Raw genomic sequence first — 12,866 nt, forward strand, 5'->3', positions numbered from 1 at the left:
TCTCTCTCTCTCTCTCTCTCTCTCTCTCTCTCTCTCTCTCTCTCTGTCTCTCTATCTCTCTCTATCTCTCTCTCTCTCTCTCTCTCTCTCTCTCTCTCTCTCTCTCTCTCTCTCTCTCTCTCTCTGTCTCTCTCTCTATCTCTCTCTATCTCTCTCTCTCTCTCTCTCTCTGTCTCTCTCTCTCTCTCTCTCTCTCTCTCTCTCTCTTTCTCTGTCTCTCTCTATCTCTCTCTCTCTCTCTCTCTCTCTCTCCCTCTCTCAGAGCACTCAGTAGCAGCTAAGACCGGAGGTTGTTTCCCGGGTCGTTCCCTGGTGACGCTGGAAGACGGGAGCAGCAGGGTGGTTCAGGACCTCCAGCCGGGCGACCGTGTCCTGTCCTCCTCGGGGGTTGATGGGAGCGGAGGTGAGCTTGTCTACAGTGAGTTCCTGACCTTCCTGGACCACGAGCCTGCTGTCAGGAAACAGTTCTACGTGTTGGGAACAGAGACGGGAGTGAACCTGACCCTCACCGCGGCTCATCTCGTGTTCGTGACCGAGGGTAACTGTTCAGTGGGGGAGTCGTCCAAAGGGGTTGTCACGCGGACTATGTACGCCAGCGACGTACGGCCAGGGCAGTGTGTGCTGACCGCAGGTGGAGACAAGGGACCACAAGCCCACCTCTCCCCAGTCGCCTGGACCCACATCCAGGTGGACACTGGGGCCTTCGCCCCCCTGACACGCCACGGCTCACTGGTGGTGGACGGTGTTTTAGCCTCGTGCTATGCTGCTATGGACCAGCACCACCTAGCGCACTGGGCTTTTGGTCCCCTCCGCCTGCTGTACAGCTGGACTGGGCTAGGGACTATACAAGGAGACGGACTACACTGGTACTCACGGGTCCTATATTGGATAGGAACGTTCCTACTGGACCCTGGACACTTCCACCCCTGGGGGTGGTCACAAATGATGTGGAGAGATAGAGAGTGAGAACAGAGAGACAGGGTAGAGAACAGAGAGGCAGGGAAGAGAACAGAGAGACGGTAGAGAACAGAGAGACAGGGTAGAGAAACAGAGAGACAAGGTAGAGAACAGAGAGAACAGAGAGACAAGGTAGAGAACAGAGAGACAGGGTAGAGAACAGAGAGACAAGGTAGAGAATAGAGAGAACAGAGAGACAAGGTAGAGAACAGAGAGACAGGGTAGAGAACAGAGAGACAGGGTAGAGAACAGAGAGACAGGGTAGAGAACAGAGAGACAGGGTAGAGAACAGAGAGACAGGGTAGAGAACAGAGAGACAGGGTAGAGAACAGAGAGACAGGGTAGAGAACAGAGAGACGGTAGAGAACAGAGAGACAGGGTAGAGAACAGAGAGACAGGGTAGAGAACAGAGAGACAGGGTAGAGAACAGAGAGTCAGGGTAGAGAACAGAGAGTCAGGGTAGAGAACAGAGAGTCAGTGAGTAGTCAGAGAGACAGGGTAGAGAACAGAGAGAACAGAGAGTCAGGGTAGAGCAGTCAGAGAGTCAGGGTAGAGAACAGAGAGTCAGGGTAGAGAACAGAGAGTCAGGGGTAGAGAACAGCGAGACAGGGTAGAGAATATAGAGAGAACAGAGAGCCGGGTAGAGAACAGAGTCAGGGTAGAGAACAGAGAGTCAGTGTAGAGAACAGAGAGAAGAGAGAGTCAGGGTAGAGAACAGAGAGTCAGGGTAGAGAACAGAGAGAACAGAGAGTCAGGGTAGAGAACAGAGAACAGAGAGTCAGGGTAGAGAACAGAGAGAGTCAGGGTAGAGAACAGAGAATCAGGGTAGAGAACAGAGAGTTGGGTAAGAGAACAGAGAGTCAGGGTAGAGAACAGAGAGACAGGGTAGAGAACAGAGAGACAGGGTAGAGAACAGAGAGTCAGGGTAGAGAACAGAGAGTCAGGGTAGAGAACAGAGAGAACAGAGAGACAGGGTAGAGAACAGAGAGTCAGGGTAGAGAACAGAGAGAACAGAGAGACAGGGTAGAGAACAGAGAGAACAGAGAGACAGGGTAGAGAACAGAGAGTCAGGGTAGAGAACAGAGAGAACAGAGAGACAGGGTAGAGAACAGAGAGAACAGAGAGACAGGGTAGAGAACAGAGAGTCAGGGTAGAGAACAGAGAGTCAGGGTAGAGAACAGAGAGAACAGAGAGACAGGTAGAGAACAGAGAGACAGGGTAGAGAACAGAGAGTCAGGATAGAGAACAGAGAGAACAGAGAGACAGGGCAGAGAAATAGAGAGTCAGGGTAGAGAACAGAGAGAACAGAGACAGGGTAGAGAACAGAGAGAACAGAGAGAGACAGGGTAGAGAACAGAGAGACAGGGTAGAGAACAGAGAGTCAGGGTAGAGAACAGAGAGAACAGAGAGACAGGGTAGAGAACAGAGAGTCAGGGTAGAGAACAGAGAGACAGGGTAGAGAACAGAGAGACAGGGTAGAGAACAGAGAGACAGGGTAGAGAACAGAGAGTCAGGGTAGAGAACAGAGAGAACAGAGAGACAGGGTAGAGAACAGAGAGAGTGAATACAGTCTGTATATAGGGGTGTAATAAAACATTGTGGAAGCCGGTAACAGATTACTGTAGCAGCTTTCTGACACTTTTCACAGAGTTATGTAATGTTATGCATACAGCCCAGGGAGAACGTTTAGACTCGCACAGACACTACATACAGACACACTCTGCATACAGCCCAGGAGAACGTTTACACTCAGTAATCCTTTTGGATTGAATCTCCAACCATATGTCTCTGGTGGCACAGCTAGCACAGACACTACATACACATACACACTCTGCATACAGACACAATTAAACTTACATGCACACACTGCATACACACACTACATACAGACACTACATACAGACACTGCATACACACACTGCATACACACACTGCATATACTGTAGACACTACACACAAACTGCATACACACACTGCATACAGACACTGCATACAGACACTACACACACACACTGCATATAGACACTACATACACAAACTGCATACAGACACTGCATACACACACTGCATATGCACACTGCATACACACACTGCATACAGACACTACATGCACCTGGGGCGGCAGGTAGCCTAGTGATTAGAGCGGTGGACTAGCAACCCAAAGGTTGCAAGATCAAATCCCTGAGCTGACAAGGTAAAAATCTGTCGTTCTGCCCCTGAACAAGGCAGTTAAGCCATTGTTCCCTGGTAAGCCGTCATTGTAAATAATAATTTGTTCTTAACTGACTTGCCTCGTTAAATAAGGGAAGGGAAGGAGGAGCAACAGAGGGGAAGGAATTCAGGAGCATTCCAGAAGTTCTGTTTTCTAATCACAAATTCATTAAAGGATTCATTCATTCATTTTCAGAAAAAGATATGTTTACCTAGCTAGCACAGGACACATCAGTGTTTACCTAGCTAGCACAAAACACATTGGTTTTTACCTCGCTAGCACAGAACACATTGGTGTCTACCTAGCTAGCACAGAACACATTGGTGTCTACCTAGCTAGCACAGAACACATCAGTGTTTACCTAGCTAGTACAGAACACATTGGTGTCTACCTAGCTAGCTCAGAACACATTGGTGTCTACCTAGCTAGCTCAGAACACATTGGTGTTTACCTAGCTAGCGCAGAACACATTGGTGTCTACCTAGCTAGCACAGAACACATTGGTGTCTACCTAGCTAGCACAGAACACATTGGTGTCTACCTAGCTAGCTCAGAACACATTGGTGTTTACCTAGCTAGTACAGAACACATTGGTGTCTACCTAGCTAGTACAGAACACATTGGTGTCTACCTAGCTAGCACAGAACACATTGGTGTTTACCTAGCTAGTACAGAACACATTGGTGTCTACCTAGCTAGCACAGAACACATTGGTGTCTACCTAGCTAGCACAGAACACATTGGTGTTTACCTAGCTAGCACAGAACACATTGGTGTTTACCTAGCTAGCACAGAACACATTGGTGTCTACCTAGCTAGCACAGAACACATTGGTGTCTACCTAGCTAGTACAGAACACATTGGTGTCTACCTAGCTACCACAGAACACATTGGTGTCTACCTAGCTACCACAGAACACATTGGTGTCTACCTAGCTACCACAGAACACATTGGTGTCTACCTAGCTAGCACAGAACACATTGGTGTCTACCTAGCTAGCACAGAACACATTGGTGTCACCTAGCTAGCACAGAACACATTGGTGTCTACCTAGCTAGCACATATTGTTTACAGGTGTTCCAAGCTCATGTGTATGATATGTCTGGCAGTGTGTCTGCATTATTCTTCGTTCAGCAATCTGTCCAGGTATATCTGAAGTCACATGACTTCATGTGTTCGTGTGACTTAACTTTGTGTTTCCCAGTTAACATTTACATTTACATTTAAGTCATTTAGCAGACGCTCTAAGTGTCTATTTAATATTATCTTCCTGAAATCTAAGGAATCATTTTCATTGTGCTGAAAATATGTCCGATGTATTTTGTTATATTATGTCGTGAGAAACTATTTAAAGATCTATTTTTTTTTAAATGACTGAAATGCGTTTTCGTCAATTCTTTACAAATGTGTATTTTCCTCTTGAGCGTAGGCTCTAGCTTTTTGTTAACCAAGGGATTATTAGAGCCCGTTAATAATCCTATTTCAGTAGACAAACGACACGAGCCAGTCACGACAAACTACCATCTGCCAAATCCCCTTCGCTGTGTCCAGAATGATTGATTCGGCATGATTTATTATTCAAATACTAATGTTCATAGTAGGGGTGCTGGAGGTGCTGTGGAACCCCCTTGATCAAATGAAATAATATTTCCAAAAGGATATATAAAACAATAAATAAACGATTCAGAAACACCAGAGATCATCATTTAGTCACAGACGATCAACAGCTTCTAAAAACAAAAAGCAGACCGCCCAAATATAGAACGTCTTGTTGGGTTGTGGCCATAGGCATATTATCCATAGAAGGGTCTTGTAACCTCTGACCTCATGGGTACGCTAGCCAGTCCTGCCTTGAATCAATAGATACCATCTATGGATTACATTTCTACGGTGGGTTGAGACTGTCCATTTTGCCTTTCGCTAAAATCCTTACTGCTGAAAAGAGAAGACTGGTCTGTCTGTAGAAGCAAAAAAATCAGCATTCTCATCAACTTTCGAGCAATTCTGAGTGAACAGCACTGTTTTTCGAAGTATCTTATCTTGAGATAAGGCTATTGGCAGGTACGCATCGGTCATCACCATGACTTATTGCCTATTTTATGTCTTCATCATTGGGTGATTCTGAAAAGTGGCGCTGAAAAGTTTATTTAGTAGCCTACTGTAGCCTATTATATATATATATATATATATATATATATATATAATAGGCTACAGTAGGCTACTAAATAAACTTTTCATAAATATATATATATATACAGTATCAGTCAAAGGTTTGGACACACCTACTCTTTCCAGGGTATTTCTTTATTTTTACTATTTTCCACATTGTAGAATAATAGTGTAGAATAATAGTGAAGACATCAAAACCATTAAATAACACATATGGAATCATTCAGTAACAAAAAAAGTGTTAATCAGAATATATCTTATAGTTGAGACTCTTCAAAGTAACCAATGTTTGATGACAGCTTTGCACATTCTCTCAACCAGCTTCATGAGGTAGTCACCTGGAAGGATCGATGCAAGAGATGAGAAGCAGGTACAGGGAGTGAAGGTTTAATAGCTGACGGACATGAAACGGAACAGGAACAGCGTCTGGACAGGAACACATAACAACAATTAATTCGGACCAAGGGAACACCACGAGGAACAGACAGATATATATAGGGGGTAATCATCAACGTAAGGAAGACCAGGTGAGTCCGATGAGTGCTGATGCGCGTAATGATGGTGACAGGTGCGCGTAATGATGGTGATATGTACGGGTAATGATGGTGACATGTACGCGTAATGATGGTGACAGGTGTGTGTAAAGAAGGGTAGCCACCTCACGCCCTCGAGCACAAGGGAGGAGGAGCGGGAACAGGTATGCCTTGTTAAAAGTTAATTTGTGTAATTTCTTTCCTCCTTAATGCATTTGAGCCAAACAGTTGTGTTGTGACAAGGTAGGGGTGGTATACAGAAGATAGCTACATATTATGGCAAGAACAGCTCAAATAAGCAAAGAAAAACGACAGTCCAACATTACTTTAAAACATGAAGGTCAGTCAATCCGGAAAATGTCAAGAACTTTGAAAGTTTCTTCATGTGCAGCCGCATAAACCATCGAACGCTGTGATGAAACTGGCTCACAACAATCTGTTCAATGGCCTGGGCTACTGTTTGCATTCAAGTCCAGTTCATTTTTGTTGATTTCAGTGTGTCAGTCAGAGTAGCCACTCATGTCAGTCGTGTGTATGGTTTAAAAAATATATATATTATAATATCTTATATTATTTAAATGACGTAGAATTGTATGAAATGCATTTATAAAATGAAAGAAAAAATAAATGATACTATACCCTGCATTTCCATGTGTCGGAAACCCATAAAACACTTCTGCTCAACTGTCTGCCACGACGCAAATGTGATTTATAGATTCATGCAAGGATTGATTATAAAGGACACCCCCAACTCAAACCATCTTGCTGCAGCTCTGCCAATACTCCACCAATACAACCCCACTATCACACAAGCCAACTCTGTTCAGGTCACTAACTGCGTCGACACACAGTGCATTTCATAGACAGTATGGCATATACACGATTATATGTTTGTATATACATCATTAGCTAATAGCATATTATGTCTATTGTCCACAGTCCCTTGTCTTTGCATATCAATACCAACACAACTATAACTTTTAAAACGAGACCTCCGACGGGACTCTACAGTACGTCTCCATCATCTGTGATCCGACAGGCAGAGAAGGGCGTCGTCCTGAACCAAGGTAACTTCCACAGTCTTCTCAGGAGATAAGGGGACTCGTAAATTAACTCCACTTCCTGGTGATACCCTGGCTCACTGTTGACTGACGTCCATCCTGTCTTCTCCATCTCCGCTGAGTCAAGTCCTCTCTCCGATGAAGACCCTGAGAGAAGAACATAGACACATGAGGACGTGGCACCTGTCGTTACTACTAAGGCCTGGGGGTTTTGGACATCATTTTTAAAAGCTGAGAGCCTGCATATAAACTTTTCTTTACACCGAAAAGATTATTAATGAATCATGATCGGGTGCAATATGAGTTAATGAATCATGTTCAGGTGCAATATGAGTTAATGAATCATGATTGGGTGCAATATGAGTTAATGAATCATGTTCAGGTGCAATATGAGTTAATGAATCATGTTCAGGGTCTATATGAGTTAATGAATGATGTTCAGGTGCTCTATGAGATAATGAATCATGTTCAGGTGACCTATGAGTTAATGAATCATGATCGGGTGCTCTATGAGTTAATGAATCATGATGGTGCTCTATGAGTTAATGAATCATGATTGGGTGCTCTATGAGTTAATGAATCATGATCGGGTGCTCTATGAGATAATGAATCATGTTCAGGGTCTATATGAGTTAATGAATCATGTTCAGGGTCTATATGAGTTAATGAATCATGTTCAGGGTCTATATGAGTTAATGAATCATGATCGGGTGCAATATGAGTTAATGAATCATGATCGGGTGCAATATGAGTTAATGAATCATGTTCAGGTGCTATATGAGTTAATGAATCATGTTCAGGTGCTCTATGAGTTAATGAATCATGTTCAGGTGCTATATGAGTTAATGAATCATGTTCAGGTGCTCTATGAGTTAATGAATCATGTTCAGGTGCTCTATGAGTTAATGAATCATGATCGGGTGCAATATGAGATAATGAATCATGTTCAGGGTCTATATGAGTTAATGAATCATGTTCAGGGTCTATATGAGTTAATGAATCCTGTTCAGGTGCTCTATGAGTTAATGAATCATGATCGGGTGCAATATGAGTTAATGAATCATGTTCAGGTGCTATATGAGTTAATGAATCATGTTCAGGGTCTATATGAGTTAATGAATCATGTTCAGGGTCTATATGAGTTAATGAATCCTGTTCAGGTGCTCTATGAGTTAATGAATCATGATCGATTGCAATATGAGTTAATGAATCATGTTCAGGTGCTATATGAGTTAATGAATCATGTTCAGGGTCTATATGAGTTAATGAATCATGTTCAGGGTCTATATGAGTTAATGAATCATGATCGGGGTGCATATGAGTTAATGAATCATGTTCAGGTGCTATATGAGTTAATGAATCATGTTCAGGGTCTATATGAGTTAATGAATCATGTTCAGGGTCTATATGAGTTAATGAATCTTGTTCAGGGTCTATATGAGTTAATGAATCATGATCGGGTGCAATATGAGTTAATGAATCATGTTCGGGTGCAATATGAGTTAATGAATCATGTTCAGGTGCTATATGAGTTAATGAATCATGTTCAGGTGCTCTATGAGTTAATGAATCATGTTCAGGGTCTATATGAGTTAATGAATCATGTTCAGGTGCTATATGAGTTGATGAATCATGTTCAGGTGCTATATGAGTTAATGAATCATGTTCAGGTGCTCTTTGAGTTAATGAATCATGATCGGGTGCAATATGAGTTAATGAATCATGATCGGGTGCAATATGAGTTAATGAATCATGTTCAGGGTCTATATGAGTTAATGAATCATGTTCAGGTGCTCTATGAATTAATGAATCATGTTCAGGTGCTCTATGAGTTAATGAATCATGTTCAGGTGCTCTATGAGTTAATGAATCATGTTCAGGTGCTCTTTGAGTTAATGAATCATGTTCAGGTGCTCTATGAGTTAATGAATCATGTTCAGGTGCTCTATGAGTTAATGAATCATGTTCAGGTGCTCTTTGAGTTAATGAATCATGTTCAGGTGCTCTATGAGTTAATGAATCATGTTCAGGTGCTATATGAGTTAATGAATCATGTTCAGGTGCTCTATGAGTTAATGAATCATGTTCAGGTGCTCTATGCATCTGATAGGTTAGATTATTTTTTTTAAATAACTAATTTCCATATAAATAATGACTAGAAAAGGATAAAGCCCATCAGTCCACATTGATTCGAATGGGACTGTTCTAGTTACTATATTTCTATGCTGGTATCATCAACAACTTTTATAATTTTGTTTTATTTTAACCTTTATTTATCTAGGCAAGTCAGTTAAGAACAAATTCTTATTTACAATGACGGCCTGGGAACAGTGGGTTAACTGCCTTGTTCAGGGGGCAGAATGACAGATTATGTTTTACCTTCCAGTTAAGGAATTCGATCTTGCAACCTAGGCTACCTGCTGGTTACAACGCTCTAACCACTAGGGCTACCTGCTGGTTACTAGTCCAACACTCTAACCACTAGGCTACCTGCTGGTTACAACGCTCTAACCACTAGGCTACCTGCTGGTTACAACGCCTAACCACTGGGGCTACCTGCTGGTTACAACGCTCCTAACCACTGGTTACCTGCTGGTTACAACGCCAACCACTAGGTTACCTGCTGGTTACAACGCTCTAACCACTAGGCCACCTGCTGGTTACAACGCTCTAACCACTAGGCTACCTGCTGGTTACAACGCTCAACCACTAGGCTACCTGCTGGTTACAACGCTCTAACCACTAGGTTACCTGCTGGTTACAACGCTCTAACCACTAGGTTACCTGCTGGTTACAACGCTCTAACCACTAGGTTACCTGCTGGTTACAACGCCTAACCACTAGGCTACCTGCTGGTTAAGCATACCGCTCTAACCACTAGGTTACCTGCTGGTTACAACGCTCTAACCACTAGGTTACCTGCTGGTTACAACGCTCCAACCACCAGGTTACCTGCTGGTTACAACGCTCTAACCACTAGGTTACCTGCTGGTTACAACGCTCTAACCACTAGGCTACCTGCTGGTTACAACGCTCTAACCACTAGGGCTACCTGCTGGTTACAACGCTCTAACCACTAGGTTACCTGCTGGTTACAACGCTCTAACCACTAGGTTACCTGCTGGTTACAACGCCTAACCACTAGGCTACCTGCTGGTTACAACGCTCTAACCACTAAGGTTACCTGCTGGTTACAACGCTCTAACCACTAGGCTACCTGCTGGTTACAACGCCTAACCACTAGGTTACCTGCTGGTTACAACGCTCTAACCACTAGGTTACCTGCTGGTTACAACGTCTAACCACTAGGTTACCTGCTGGTTACAACGCTCTAACCACTAGGTTACCTGCTGGTTACAACGCTCTAACCACTAGGTTACCTGCTGGTTACAACGCTCTAACCACTAGGTTACCTGCTGGTTGCAACGCTCTAACCACTAGGTTACCTGCTGGTTACAACGCTCTAACCACTAGGTTACCTGCTGGTTACGAGTCCAACGCTCTAACCACTAGGCTACCTGCTGGTTACTCGCCCAACGCTCTAACCACTAGGCTACCCGCCGCCCCTACACTCTAACCACTAGGCTACCTGTTGCCCCTACACTCTAACCACTAGGCTACCCACCACCCCTACACTCTAACCACTAGGCTACCTGCCGCCCCTACACTCTAACCACTAGGCTACCTGCCGCCCCCAATGTGGAAATAGGTAGCACAATGTACTTTACCTGATACTGTATTGTCCAATAGGAAAGCAGGATGCCCACCAGGAGCACAGGTGAGGTCAGAAGAGAATGGAGAAGGACATCAACACTGACCATACCTGCACAGGTATACACACGATCAGGATATGGGCAAGACACACATTTAGCCACGTTGACCAGGCTGATGTCAGAGTAGACTGGTCTAAAGTCTGCTTGGAGTTGACTCTACTTCACAAACAGATCTGGGACCAGGCTAAAATGAGAGATATTACCAGTGTTAATAAAGACGGTCTGCATGCGGAACCAGTGAGGCAACACTAGAGACATGAAGACAGCCAAGCCGATGTTGAAGATGTTACGTCCAGAGTCGATGTGTGTAAACTGGAAGTACCTCACACCTGTAGCCACGGCAATAGTGTACGTTACACTGAGAAGAGCACCTGAACAGGGATGAGAGAGACAGAGAGACAGAGAGAGAGAGAGAGAGAGAGAGAGAGAGAGAGAGAGAGAGAAGGAGAAATTGATCATCTTTTAATCAGTTAATCTTTCCTCTAGTCAGAAAAATAACATGCAGACACGCTAGGACGAAGACAGACAGAGGAGAGATAGTTAAACTAACCGTAGATGGCCAAGGGGACAGAAGTGATGATCTGTGTCAGTCGTGAGGCGACACTCCTAGGGCCAGTCCCAAGATGGCTGTCAGTTGCACTGTCCACCTTGACCCAGACTAGGAGGAGAGAGAGGAGCAGGAGAAAGAGTCAAAACACACTGTCCACCTGGACCCAGACTGGATCAGGGGGAAAGAGTCAAAACACACAGTCCACATGGACCCAGACTGGATCAGGGAAAGAGTCAAAACACACTGTCCACATGGACCCAGACTGGATCAGGGGAAAGAGTCAAAACACACAGTCTACATGGACCCCCGACTGGATCAGGGGAAAGAGTCAAAACACACAGTCCACATGGAACCAGACTGGATCAGGGGAAAGGAGTCAAAACACACTGTCCACATATGGACCCAGACTGGATCAGGGAAAGAGTCAAAACACACTGTCCACATGGACCCAGACTGATCAGGGAAAGAGTCAAACACACTGTCCACATGGACCCAGACTGGATCAGGGGAAAGAGTCAAACACACTGTCCACCTGGACCCAGACTGGACAGGGGAAAGAGTCAAAACACACAGTCCACATGGACCCAGACTGGATCAGGGAAAGAGTCAAAACACACAGTCCACATGGACCCAGACTGGATCAGGGAAAGAGTCAAACACACTGTCCACCTGGACCCAGACTGGATCAGGGGAAAGAGTCAAAACACACAGTCCACATGGACCCAGACTGGATCAGGGGGAAAGAGTCAAAACACACAGTCCACATGGACCCAGACTGGATCAGGGGAAAGAGTCAAAACACACTGTCCACCTGGACCCAGACTGGATCAGGGGAAAGAGTCAAAACACACTGTCCACATGGACCCAGACTGGATCAGGGAAAGAGTCAAAACACACTGTCCACCTGGACCCAGACTGGATCAGGGAAAGAGTCAAAACATAGACACTTGGTGCCTGGACCGAGACTGGAGTAGAGAGAGGAGCAGGGTCAAACATAGACACTGTATGCTGACTGGCTAAATCAGCGCTCACAGCGTGTCTCAGAGTAGAGGAGGCTGGTCAGAGGATCATTTTCCCTTTGAACCATATTGAATAGAGTGTTGATCTGATCCTAGACCAGCACCCCTATTCTGAGACTCTTTGTGAATACGGGCCCTGGTCTCAGATACATGTTTTCCGGGGACTGAAATGAAGCCGCTAGTCAAAAGGACTAGGCTTACGCTGCTTCTGGGAAACTGAACGTCAAGAGATAAACAGAGGACTTCTAAATGATGTTCCCATGACATCATCATCAGTACCTGGCTGAGTCCAAGAGTACAGGTGTTGGGGACACTGCTGCTGAGCCCCAGTGGCGCCCCCCATCAGGCCAGCCACCACACTGCCAAGACCCTGGGACCCAAGGCCTCTGTTACAGGCTGCAGCGGGGGGAGGGGGACTCCTAGGAGCCGGGCCGTTAGCAGTGGCATCCCTCACGGAGCTGACAGAGGAGGAGAGGGCTGCAACGACACCGGCCGCCATGCCTCGAACTGACAGCAGGGGGAGACCTGTCTCAGCTCCACACACACACACACACACACGCACGCACGCACACACACGCACGCACGCACGCAC

General features: G+C 44.9%; 2 protein-coding genes across 2 annotated transcripts; one reads left to right on the top strand and one right to left on the bottom strand.

The window, feature by feature from the left end:
• Positions 1-262: 262 nt before the first annotated feature.
• On the top strand, positions 263-1,409 carry LOC135538671 (indian hedgehog B protein-like; the record flags this gene model as incomplete). Its single annotated transcript, XM_064964570.1, has 1 exon — positions 263-1,409. A coding segment is annotated over one exon (704 nt), but the record flags the coding sequence as incomplete, so codon positions are not given.
• A 4,045-nt stretch (positions 1,410-5,454) lies between these two features.
• LOC135538672 (solute carrier family 23 member 3-like) lies at positions 5,455-12,773 on the bottom strand. The gene is made up of 5 exons (XM_064964571.1): positions 12,554-12,773; positions 11,256-11,363; positions 10,909-11,076; positions 10,661-10,755; positions 5,455-7,079 (listed from the first exon to the last, which is right to left on the bottom strand). Exons 1-5 carry the CDS (start codon positions 12,771-12,773, stop codon positions 6,981-6,983), a joined length of 690 nt encoding a protein of 229 aa, XP_064820643.1. The 3' UTR covers positions 5,455-6,980.
• Positions 12,774-12,866: the final 93 nt, after the last annotated feature.

Source organism: Oncorhynchus masou, unplaced genomic scaffold (genome assembly GCF_036934945.1).
Source record: "Oncorhynchus masou masou isolate Uvic2021 unplaced genomic scaffold, UVic_Omas_1.1 unplaced_scaffold_8285, whole genome shotgun sequence".
NCBI lineage: Eukaryota > Metazoa > Chordata > Actinopteri > Salmoniformes > Salmonidae > Oncorhynchus > Oncorhynchus masou.